This window comes from Pseudopipra pipra, chromosome 1 (assembly GCF_036250125.1).
Source record: "Pseudopipra pipra isolate bDixPip1 chromosome 1, bDixPip1.hap1, whole genome shotgun sequence".
Classification (NCBI taxonomy): domain Eukaryota; kingdom Metazoa; phylum Chordata; class Aves; order Passeriformes; family Pipridae; genus Pseudopipra; species Pseudopipra pipra.
The window spans coordinates 132,078,054-132,090,573 of record NC_087549.1 but is presented as its reverse complement, the minus strand read 5'-3'; the positions used below and the strand labels follow the sequence as shown (position 1 = coordinate 132,090,573).

General features: G+C 34.7%; 1 protein-coding gene across 10 annotated transcripts in view; it reads left to right on the top strand.

The window, feature by feature from the left end:
• Positions 1–12,520, top strand: part of AKAP9 (A-kinase anchoring protein 9) — a 111,537-nt gene that overhangs the window by 88,277 nt on the left and 10,740 nt on the right. For 6 of the 10 annotated variants that reach the window (XM_064677610.1, XM_064677668.1, XM_064677649.1 and 3 more), the window contains 10 exons: positions 2,018–3,106; positions 4,140–4,280; positions 4,647–5,150; positions 5,583–5,646; positions 6,377–6,495; positions 7,301–7,492; positions 8,378–8,566; positions 9,238–9,385; positions 10,122–10,341; positions 11,780–11,930. In XM_064677610.1, coding sequence (XP_064533680.1) covers positions 2,018–3,106; positions 4,140–4,280; positions 4,647–5,150; positions 5,583–5,646; positions 6,377–6,495; positions 7,301–7,492; positions 8,378–8,566; positions 9,238–9,385; positions 10,122–10,341; positions 11,780–11,930 — 2,817 coding nt within the window. The remainder of the gene's footprint in view (positions 1–2,017; positions 3,107–4,139; positions 4,281–4,646; positions 5,151–5,582; positions 5,647–6,376; positions 6,496–7,300; positions 7,493–8,377; positions 8,567–9,237; positions 9,386–10,121; positions 10,342–11,779; positions 11,931–12,520) is intronic. The other 4 variants (XM_064677641.1, XM_064677660.1, XM_064677620.1 and 1 more) reach the window with 1 other exon arrangement.

Genomic DNA, 12,520 nt, shown 5'->3' with positions numbered 1-12,520 from the left:
TAGGCTAACATTTAATCCACTGAAATAGAGCTCTGACTGAGCTGGATAATTTCACTGAGTCTTTATGTGCAAAATGCAGTTATAAAGAACCTCAGTGAATAATGACAGAACTTTGAATTGGATTTAGGAAATTGCATTTAGGAAACATCATACTTCAGGAATCCAGAATGGTTTTGCTCTATACAATAATTCTAGTAATAGAGTTAAAATTCTTACCTTGAGAAAAATACCCAAAATTCAGTTATAATTCATTTTAATAATTGGTTCTTCTCCTGTTATATGAAGCTTCATTTTCTTAATTTCATCCTCTTACTTGGTTTTATTTTTCAGGACATTAAATAATTACTCTGCTTGATTATGAGATCAGTATTAAATATTAATAAATTATTTTTAGGTTAATCCTTTTTCTAAGTCACTTAGACATCTTAGTCCCACTAAGTGCTTTTCTTTTAATTACTGTATTTGCCTTCTGTGGGCCTTTATTCCATTATGTTATGAAGAACAGAAACTGTTATGCTGAGTTGATAGCAATCACCAGGATCACTGTTCTTTCTTCTGCCTGCGACAGAGAGGTTGAAACTAAGGTCTCTTCCAACCCAAACTGTTGTATGATTTTGAGCTTTCCGTAGTCTCTGTGGATTTTTAAAATTAGGTTCTTGGTTTGAAAATCAGCCCCCCTAATTTATATAGTCACATTTATCTTTTATTTTTGTACATATTATGCTTATTACAAAGTCTTCGACTTATTCTATTTAACTAACTAAGCGTAGTGAAGTATAGAGAGACAAAGGAAAAAGCATGGCTATTTGAGTAATGAATTTAGTCATCTTTCTTTTCTGCATTTTTTCTTCGTATTTTTAAAAGGCCCTTTTAGAGTTCTTACCTATTTTAGATACCATAACTGATTTTATTTATAATATGTATTTCTAAATATTTTTGACATATTTTCTTCTGTCTTCTTCATTTCCAGTGTAGAAGCACTGTTCATTTCAGATCTTCAAACATTCCATTAAAAAAATACATCCACTTTGTTTCTTAGACTTACTACTTAGAGTCTGGACTGTCTTTATTTTCTCTTTGTAAAGACAAAATCTTTTGTCATTTTCCTACATTCAAATGAGAATTTGCCTCTACTGCAATTTAACAAGAAGGTTTTTTAATGAATTTTATTAAACTTATTCTATTGGACTCTAATAACTTCTTTTTATTCCTTTTGCTAAGACTTTTTTATTTAGTAAATTTAGTGTTCATCCACACTGGTCTTTCCATTTTTTGTTTCTACTCCTTATTAAAAGATGTCTTCTCTTTTCTGCATCACGAAGTCATCACCTTCGTATTTACTCAGTTACATCATTTTATTAATTTCCTGGAATTTTGGGCCCCTTATGCAGTCCCTTATGCAGAACTTCTAAAGCCAAGTGTCTTTCGAAGTAATCTAGGACAGTATTATTCTCACTGTCTTCATGTCTTCACCATTTTGTTTGGATAGTCATATATATTGTAAAATAAATACTTCTTTAACTTTATCTCACTTTACTTTGATTTAAACTATAGCACAAAGAAATAATTGTGCTCTGGGTTTATGAGTACTATTTGCCCTGCATGTTTTTGAGCACTGCATATGTGTGCACACACACAGAGACAGACAAACACATATTTAGGTTTGTGGTAGAAAATGTCAGAGTCAACTGATAGGTGTTTTCTGTAGTCTCAGATTAAAAGTGTTCTTTCTCTGAATATTACAAATGCTTTCGTTTCATCTGATGTTTTAATACCTGTTTTGCAGTTCTTTATGGTCACAGGCTACTTTGTCAGTCCTGTTCGAAGTCTGTATTCTCATAAAACTTTAGAAGAGACATCATATTAAGAAATTCACTGAGCACATACTTTCATTTACAAGATGTTTCAACATTTGATTAAACTGTTTCTGTGAAGTCCAGGGCAAAAATTATCTGAGGTTTTAATAGTTACCTGTTATAAAATCCTTCTCTTGGGTTTGGGTTTTTTTTCCCCCCAGGTTATTGAAGAGCAAAATGAGCATATACGTGAGCTTGAGGCCCGGGTAGAATGTCTGAAGAGTGAACAAGAACGTGTGAAGAAAAAAAATGATGAGGAAGTAGAGCAGTTGAATGATGTAATTGATAAGCTTCAGCAGGAACTGGCAATTATTGAACAAAAAATACCTGCAGACATTGCTGCTTTTCAAGAAGATCCTGACAGTCTGAAACACATGCTTGAAACAGTTCTGGCAGAAAAGGAAGCTCTGGAAAAGCAAGTAGAAAACATAAATGCAGAGGCATCTCGAACAAAGAATGAGCTTGAGAAAACTAAGTTAGAAATGAATCAGTTAAAGCAAGAAATAAGTATGTTAAAAAAAGAGCATGAAAGAATAACAGAAAAATATAAGTGTGCACTGATGAAAGGTGATAAGTCAAAAACAGAAGATAGGAGCAATGGGAAAACTGAACAAGTGGATGAAGGCTTATGTGAGGAGATAGAGGTGCTAGATCAGTCCCTGCTTAGAGCTTCGGAAGAGGATACAGGAGTCACCATTAGCAAGATGGAGGTGCAACTGCAGCATCTTCAGGCATGCATTAAGGACAAAGACTCAGAACTGTGCCAGTCCTACAATGAAATAAAAGACCTGAAAGAGCAAAGCAAAGCTGAAAGGGAAACACTTAAAAAGAAGATATTAGAACTGGAAAAGACACTGGTGGAGAAAGTTGCTGCTGCTCTTGTGAGTCAGGTTCAGCTAAATGCAGTTCAAGAGCAGAGAAAATTCATGCAGGAAATTCAGGAAGCTTCAAAATGTGTGGAAGAAGCAAGCAAGAATGACCAAACAGTGGGTTTGAGTGGTGCAACTGAAAATGAGACAGAATCAAAATTATCACTCTTAACACAGAGGCTTAGTGAGATGGAAGACCAACTGTCAATGGTAAATCATAACTTGGAGATAGAAAAAGAAAATGTAAAAGTTGCACAAAAGGAAGCTAAAGTGAAAGAAGAGCGATTCTTAGAGCTTCAGCAATTACTAGAAGAGGTTCAAGAAAAATATAAAGGCGAGATTCAGAAATACATGAAGCAAGAAGAAATGCAGACATATCAGGTAATTAGATGCCATTTTCTTTTGGCTTGTTTTCACTAAAACCTGTTATTTTATGTAAAGTATAAATGAAACGGTTCTTAATGAGAATAATTCTAAGAATATTCTGCTATGTGAGGTACTTTAATTTCTATATTATTCCTGGAGTTATAAAGAAGAGAAGGGTGTTATTTTAGGTGAACCTCTCTACTGGTTTCCATTTTGCATTAAAAACATCTTGCCATTTTATGAATGCAGGGTGATTTTGAATTTTGGACATATACTTTCTTATTCTTAATTTGAATTGATATAGAGTGGAATGAATTACACTTTTACATGATGTGGAGGTAGAGATATAAAAATTAAAATTATAAAAATTGTCTAAGAGAGGATTCAGAATGACATGGGAAATTATATCAATTTGTCTGTACAGGTATTTTTGGGAGGGAGGTTGATTGTTTATGTCTGTTTTGATCTTTGTGTTTTCTCACTTTCCCATCTCAGTTACGAAGATATTTCCCGTCATTAGTTTTTCCACTATACATTTGTCCTGATTTCCACCCACACTGGTTTGTTGCCTCTGAATTTAAAACCTTCAGTCAAAATTGACTATGCTTGGTAATCTGAACATGGGCTTGATATCTCTAAACGTGAGAGTTTCAGCAGTTGTGGAACCCAGTACTGGACAAGAAAAGGTTTTAGGGTCTTTCATCCTAGTGCAGATTGAATTAATGTCATAAATTAAATAATATGTCATAAATTAAATATGTCATAAATTAAATAATATTATCATACCTCATTTCCTACTCTCTGTTGACCTTCCTCCCAGTGCCTTCTGTGTGGTGTAGGCAATATCTGCTTGCAGTTCAGTAAACTGTAAGAAGATAGTCTTTCCTCCCATGGTCTCTTAGTCTTAATTTTTTGAGGCTGTGTTAATCCAAATAACATACCTTTGTTTTCCCCTATGGTCTTTTCATTTTGTAAGTTAGTGGGAAAGTGATCAGTGCTGATAATACTTGATTCTCTACCATTTTCCCTGTCTTGTGTTGCCATCTAGGTTGGAGCGCAGCTCACTGAAAGTCAAAAAGAAAATGTGCTTATGAATGAACTTGAACAAGTTAAAGAAGAGGCAGCTGCTGCTAAGGAAGAACTGAGCAGTTACAGAGAAAAGGCAGAAAAACTTCAGCAAGAGCTAACAGTAAGAACCAGATTGTTACATATTGTATTTAAAGCAACTGATTATACTGGACTTAGTGTAAGTCTGCTGTAGTTTTTTTTATATCTTTTACCGAGAATGCCACCAAGAAAAACAATCAGTCAGTGCCTACTGTCAGTGGAACAGAGCTGATGCTGTAGATCAGATCTTCACTTGTTGCCAAAGTACATAGTTCTACAGTCCACTGCAGTGCAACAGTGTATTTCTTAGGAGATAATTTTTGATGCCATGTGTCGTAACTGCATTAAAATAGGACTTAACCGAGCTGTAATGGTTTAGAGGATTGCTTGGATTTTAGATATTTAAAGTATTTGGAAGGACTGCAAATAAGATTCTCCATATTTACAGGTAAAAGAGGCAAATCTGATACATCTTCAGGAAGACCTGTGCAAAGTTAAAGAGAATCTAGTTCAAGCAGAAGAGAGGCTTGCGAGTTACCTGAGAAAGGACAAGGAAATGGCAAAAACTGAAAGCAAGAAGGATGGAGAAATGTCATGTGATTTGTCAACCCGTGAGTCTTCTCGAATTGGAAAAAGCTCCTCATCGCAAACAGACAAGACCACAGAAATCAACAGCTGTATGCAAACTTCACCAGTCTCTGTTAAAAATGCAGAAATCCAAATTGATTTGCAAAATGAATGTTCTTCAGAAGAGATTGCAGAGATCATAAGAGAATTTACTGAAAAAATTGACCAAATGCAAGAACTCCATGCAGCTGAAATCATGGACATGGAGACAAGGCATATCTCTGAATCTGAAGCATTGAAGAGAGAGAAGTTTGTTGCAGTGCAAGTATTGACTGAAGAATGTAATACCTTAAAGGAAGTCATAGAAACTCTACGAGCCAAAGAGGTGTGTATCCTATTTTATATTCATTGAACTGCTTCAGTTCTTGTTCTTTCTCTTTCTACAAAAATTTCCATTTAAAGTCTGTTAAGCATAAACCACTCCATGTTCATTATAAAGCTTTTAAGTACTCTAATGTTTCCATGGCCTTGGGAGAGACTGTGAACCCCTTCCTCAGCAATTTAAGTTGCAAGGGTGCTTAATGATCAGGTGCTTCCTTGTGCTTCTGCCTTGAACCTGTTCTGTTCTGTCAAGTGGGGACAAGTGTATTGTTGAATGCCATCTTTCTCATCTCTGGTTTTATTACTTTGATTGCAGGGGAAGTGGAATAAAGTGGCTCACATTGTTTCCTGCTTCTTAGAAGTCAGTCCCTTATTGAGAGTGTTTAAAGGGGTGAGGGGTGTTTAAAGATTGGATTGTTTTCTTTTCTAAATACAGAGAATCCCAGTTTCTGGAGTAGCACGTTCTCCACCATATCAAGCTAGAGATGGAGGTTCTAGTGGTAAGAAAAAAATTTTTATAGATTTCAAACAGCATTATGTATTAAATCTGCTTTTTTGATATTAACTTTTCTGTTAAACAGTTTGTGCTCTAAGAAATCAAAACAACTACTCCCCAGAGAGAAGTAGAAGCCTGTTGCACTAACAAAAGGTGCTGAGCGTGCCATGTCTGATAATTTGCTACAAAAGGAAAATGTCTAAAGCGGAGATGGGTTGATTTGAGGCATCAGATGCTAATTTTTTTTTCTTCCCACTGTAGTTCCTATATTCTTCTTACCTATTACATTATCTCTTCAGCATAGCTTCATCATCTCTTGACAGTATTTAAAGCTACAGCTCCCTAGCAGTGGGGGATAAGAACAGGTGCTGACTTCTCCATGAGCAATAAAAATTATTACTGTGATCCTTTTCAAGGGGAAGGCTAAGCATATTGAGAGGGGGTGATTTGGCAGAATTGTTTGTGTAAGTAGTTGTTTCTCCTTTAAAACTAAACTAAGACTTTTAAGTTTGGTTGGGTTTTTTGTTGTTTTTTTTTTTTAGTTCTGTTTTGCTTTTGCTTCTTTGAAACTGAAGAAGAAAAACTATAAAACAGGTAGTCTCCAGGCTTAGAATCAACCCTTAGTGACATGCAACTACCTGTTACAACAACAAATAAAAAATACTGTTTTGATGCCTGTTCTTCAAAGCTTCACAGTAATCCAGCTTTAATGTTTTTCTCTCCTTTTATTTTAGACTCCGGTTCAGACTGGAGTCAAGGAATATATCTTGCTCAGACCCAGGGATCCGACACAATATCTGAAGGAATAGAAGAAGGTGAAACTTCAGCTGATTTACTTCCAAAAAAAATTAAGGTAAAATAGACCTGATCTTTTTTTTTTTTTAATGGAACAAGAGTGATACTAAACAAAAGTTTAGGTTAGCTGCTGCTTGATCCAGTGAAAAGAGAGCCATTTAGATAAGTTTTAGTGTTGACTATTTCAATACAAAGTAATTCTGAACAATGATGCACATTTTTGCATTTTAAATGAGATTAAATATGAATTTTGTAAATAGCTTGTTCTCAATTATGATTATGAGAAATAAAACTATTGTTAATTATAATTTATTGTAGTTAAACTACATGATGATGTCATGATCATATGTTACGTAATTTTATAGATTCTATTGGTATAGGTTTAGAATAATAGCTATGTTATGAAAGCAAACATACATGTTTATTATAAACAGTAAGGGTATCATGCTTTAATTACATTTAAAAAAAGGTCTTTTGTGACAAAGCCCCAGCTTCATAGTAATTTCAAAAAATGAATTGCAAAGCTCACTTGGAAGCTTCCCAAGACTTTGTTTTTAAAATGCCAGTTTCCATCAGCAACTATGCTAAAAAATTAAAAATTGATTTGACAGATGTACACTGGAAATTTTCTTTTGAAACTGAGGAAAAATGCACCTATTTAATACATTTCTATTTGAGAGATATTAGTAACTCAGTGAAACGTCCATCTTTGATATGGGGAAGTATAAATAGTTTCTTTACGCTGATCAAATTAGAAGTACAAATATTCCAATATGTATGAAATAAGATTTTTATTGTTGTTGTTTGTTTTATTATATGTTGTTGTTACTGGCATTACTGATTTCTTTTTGCATTTATTGTAGGGTTTGCTGAGAGCAGTCCATCATGAAGGCATACAGGTGCTGTCTCTCACTGAATTTCCATATGGTGAAAGAGATCTGTCACCTCATCAGCAAGAGCCAGAACCTTGGCTAGAGGAAAGAAAAGCTTTTCTAAGCACCATTTCATCTTTGAAAGATCTGATTGCAAAAATGCAACTTCATAGAGAAGCTGAGGTATAAATGATGCCACAAGATCCTATCTAAATAAAAAATAATTTATGATAACCTGATAAGACACATTCACAGTTCAAGTTTAAATGCTTAAATATAGTGTTACAAGGCAAAATATTTTAAAAATATGCTGTAAAACTGCATATTGCACTTTATGGTAATAGTCTGTCTTAAATTACAGCTTGTATTTATTCTTCTGTGCGTTGATCCACCTTTTAAAAAGAATTCTATTTCGAAAGCATGTTCCAGGAGCAGTTAAAGTAGATTTTTTAATGATGTTATTTATTGGTGTAGTAGAACTTAGATACTATTAAAAAGATATTGTAGTGAGAGATGTTGTAGTGAGAGAATTATTTAAAATACAACATAGTATTAATCAGTAATCTGTTAAAACTTTTTAGGACTTACTTGCCTGTTAAATTACCCCAGTTAGACTTTTGGATATATGTAGGTAGTTTGTATTATTTCAGCATTTTCTTTAGCATGCAAAGTGGGGAAATTAACTTCATGTCTTTAAAATTAAATCTTTTTCATACACAAGGTCTGCACAGTGCTTCATAGCTCTGTGACAGCCTAGGAACATACATGTAACATAAAAATTAAAAGAATGATGTGATACAATAATATAAATAGTAACTACCCAGGCCTAAGCTTTCAGTTACAGAAAGCTAAATCGCCTCCATCTAAAACACAGATAAAAGTTTAGCATTTGTGAATGCAGAAGAAATCATAACATATACAATAAATGCATCCATTTTTATGAATTAATGTTATACAGTTATTTAGTAAGAAAAGCTAAATATTCCATTGAAAAAACACACTTTACATAAAATTATAATGATGTAATCTTTCAGTTCTGCTGATTAAATTTGTTTTATACCACTGCAGATTTATGCAAGTACTGAGTCTCCTGAAAATGTCTCAGACTGGCGAGGAGAACTTCTGCGTGCTATTCAACAGCTTTTTGTGAGGGAACAAAATGTTCTTCTTGCTGCATTTCAAACTGAACTGGCAGAACTGGGCACAAGAGATGCAGTGATATTGATGAATCAGTTAGAGCACAGACTACAAGAGCAGGTAATATAAACCATACTGTAGTCAAAGTGTTTGTCTACGTTAGATTTTAATTTTGAATGTATAAATCCATTAAAAATATACGTATTAATAGTAGTTTTGACAGTCTAAGAGTGAAAACAAAGTCAGACTTGTAGGGAGAAATGGTGTCTTTAAAAAAAAATTATGTGGTATGGAAAAGAGATTTTTGGGTGCATGAGTTATAATACAAATACAGCTTTCAGAGATCAATTTTAATTAAACAGAGCTGTCCTGAGCTAGATGTCATTAAGTTAATTAGAATTACTTTACATTGTGTAAGAGAAAAAGGTAGCTTGTAAATATGAAGCAAGTTGTAAGAAGAGGAAGTGCTGAGGCTGCTATGGGACAGACTTATCACGTCTGAAACATGGAAGGATTAGTAAGAAATATTAAGGTTTGCCAGAAAACTGATAGTTCTTCTCATTCTGTAACTTTGGTGCCTAGTAGAGAAATAAAAAAACAGTTCTTCAAAATATTATAATATTGACTTAATTGAAAATGTTTTGAATGTGTATGCACTATGAATATATAAGTAAATGTGATATCAACATCATAGATATTATTATATTTTTATTATATTATTATTAGTTATTCTAATTAGATATTCTAATAAAATCTGGAGTTTTACTTTGAAATGTTTCTAATGCTAATAGGCTACTAACCAGAGAGCAGCGATGGATTGTCTTCAGAATGCAGACAGAAGAAGTTTGCTGATGGAGATTCAAGTGTTGCATGCTCAGATGAAAAGTAATCCAAAGAGAGAACAAGAGATTGATTCAAAAAGCCAAGGTGACTTCTCTGGTAATATATGAGTGTTTCCAAATGCTTTCATGGAAGTGCTCATAATGTTGTAAGTTACAAAAATGCTGAGTTTCTTTGCTCTCTGATTTTGACACGTTCTGAACATACATACTTTTCATCTTTTTCAATCTTATTCAACTAATCTTGAAAAAATTAAGATATAATCTGTGTTCTTATGACTTGTATCAAATTGAAAGTGATACAAAGTTATATTCAATTGCTATAAAAATTGAACTTGTATTTTAAGGTTATTTTCCATGTATATGCTTCACTGTTTAGGTTCAACAGATTTGAAATTGTCTAAGTTGGATAGTCAGTCATAATGCAGAAACTAAGAAGCAATTAGAACGAAGAACAAAAAATTCAGAGAGCAGGTATACTTTAAAATTAAGTTAAAGCTCACTGTCAGTGTTTAGTCACAAAAATTGGGTCATAAGTATGCATATATAATATGCCTAACTTCAGTTATGTTAGTCATTATCCAAATTATGCATATTGATATAGTTGTACATGTTTTATAGCCTTTAAGAAGTTTAGGAGTTGAAGTGATTTCTTGAAAGTGTGAAAGGTATTCAAGTGTAAAAGGCATGATTTTGCTTTTATTTCACCTATGAAAGAATATATTTTTTTAAAATATCACTCTTAATCATAGCCTTGTGGTTATGCTCTGGCTAGGGAAAGCTTTGGACAGTGTTTGTTTACGAAATAATTTCCCTACTGATGGTATTCTCATTAGAAACACTGGAGTATAATATGCAGCAGAAGCAGTTACAGCTACTGGAGATGCAAGTGGAGCTCCGGAGTATGAAGGACAGAGCAGCTGAGCTTCAGGAACAGCTGAATTCAGAGAGAATGATGGGTGCAGAGCTGAAGAATGAACTTGCACAAGCCAAACTGGAGCTCGAAGCAACCCTTAAAGCACAGCACAAGCACTTCAAGGACCTAGAAACCATCAGGTTGGCTTTCAGTTGGCAGTTCAGCTTTCTGTGTTGACTGTGAAGATTCTCTTTCTGTCATGGTTTGAGATTGCCCCCCCTGGGAGCTGGGGGGCCTAGAAGTGATTGGATGCCAGGGCAGTTCCCCCTGGAGGGCCAGTCACCACTCATCTTGTTCGCTCCTGCTGAAAAATCATATATACACAACCGGCAGAAGTTGTTGGCAATCAGTCTGTGTCTGCTGGGTGTATGTGGGTGTGTGAGAGAAGGCCTGGGGGTGGCAGGGCCTCCTTCTTCCCCTTCCAGGGGGGAGGGGGGCCCTGCAGCCCCACAACTCTGCCTAAGCTTGGAGGCAGCATTACTTTATTTGTGTAAAATAAATGTATATATACTTCCCCTTTCCCCTATAGAGGTGTCTGCCTGAAAATTTCTCTTCGGTGTTGAGATAAAATATTGGGAAGGGCTGGGGGAAGCCTGAAAATTGAATTTTGGATTTTTGTGGTGGTCTCAAACCACCACGTTTTCCTAATCTGAAATCATAATACTGATTTTATTAAGGGCATTGATCTCATGTAATGTAAATGCTTCTCGGTTTTTCTGTAAAACATATCTGAAAAAAAATAGACTTTTTCTCCATTCAGTAAAAAATGTAATTCCATTCTTAGTTTGATTTAATGATTTATTAATATCAAGTTTCTTTTTAAATTTTGACACAGTAGGCTTCTGTATATGAGCTAATTAGTAGACCATATTTATTAAAGGTTTTTCTGCTTCTAAAACTGAACATGAAGAAAAAAAATCCAAAATTAAGATGACTGTGCAAGTACTTCCATAAGTAGTCCTAAGTGTTGCTTTGACATGGTTGACAGCAGAGGTAACAGGCCAAATATTTGGTACTTAAGAAAGCCATTATTATTTATGCCTGTACCAGAGAGATGTGCCCATGTACAGTATCTTAATGTTCAGCTCAGAGCTAACAAATTAATCTGGAGTTTGAATTAAGATTACTTTAAAGATTACCTTACAGCCTTTACAGACTATCAGGAGCAAAATTCCTTTGCAAACTGATGCAAAATTGATTTGCAAAAAAGGAAAATTCAGGTCATAGATTCTTTTTTTCCCCAGTATAAGTTTCTTCTCTTGAGACACATGGCAGCAAGAAACACATTCTTGCAGATTTTGGCCAGTGACTGGGTTAGGTTGAACACTAACTGCCTCTGAGACACAAGTTCATAAAAAATGGCAGCTACCAGTATATCAGGATGGACACACTCTGTGGTTCTTGAGCTGTGCAACTCTTCTGGTTTTGAGCTAGTTTTGTTTTTCTAAATAGGCTTTTCTCTGTTACTGTACTACACTGTTTTCAGTGCACAAGACAGAATAAATATCAAGTAACTGACCTTACTGTGGTAGGATTAGAGCCATTGCCTAATGTAAAGGTTGATCATTTCTCTTTTAGGACTGAAGTTAAAGAAAAAGCAGCTGAGCTAGATATTCTCAAGGATACGATGGCCAATGAACAGAAAAAATCAAGAGAGCTGCAGTGGGCTTTGGAAAAGGAAAAAGCTAAAATAGAACGCAATGAGGAAAGAGGAAGAGAAGAGCTTGAGGTATTCCATAATCCCAAATGGCCTGGAACATCAAGGAATGAAATATATTGTTTTGGTTAATATTTCATCTCATCTTAAATTTTTGTCCAATGCATGCTCCATATTCTGTTTTCAACTGCAGCATTATATCATTTAGAGCTGAAGAAAGATGTACAGAATCTGTGTGGCAAAGAAAGAAAAAGGCCCGATGCACGTTCCATTTAAATCAATAGGAATTCTACAATGCTTTTCAGGGCCAAGATTAAAAGATTCTATAAGGGCCCTCAGTTATTCCACCAGACAGGATACTGCTAATGTGGCTACACCCAGCCCCCACCACAACCTAACTCATAAAATATAGTGTTTAAGAATATTATTTAAGGAGACATATTGTCTGTCTCCATTTTAAAAGTCAGCAGTTTCACCTCATGAAAATCAAACTAGGGAGTTTACCTTTGGAGAAAATGCATTAGTAGCTTCTTTGGTACCTCCACAGTATTTGATATAGTGAGGGAGAGAGCAGGTATCCTAGTACAAGTATTAAGACAAAAAAAGCAATCGTTTCAACAGCATAGATTTATTCACATCATGAAATCTGAAGTTGAAAAATC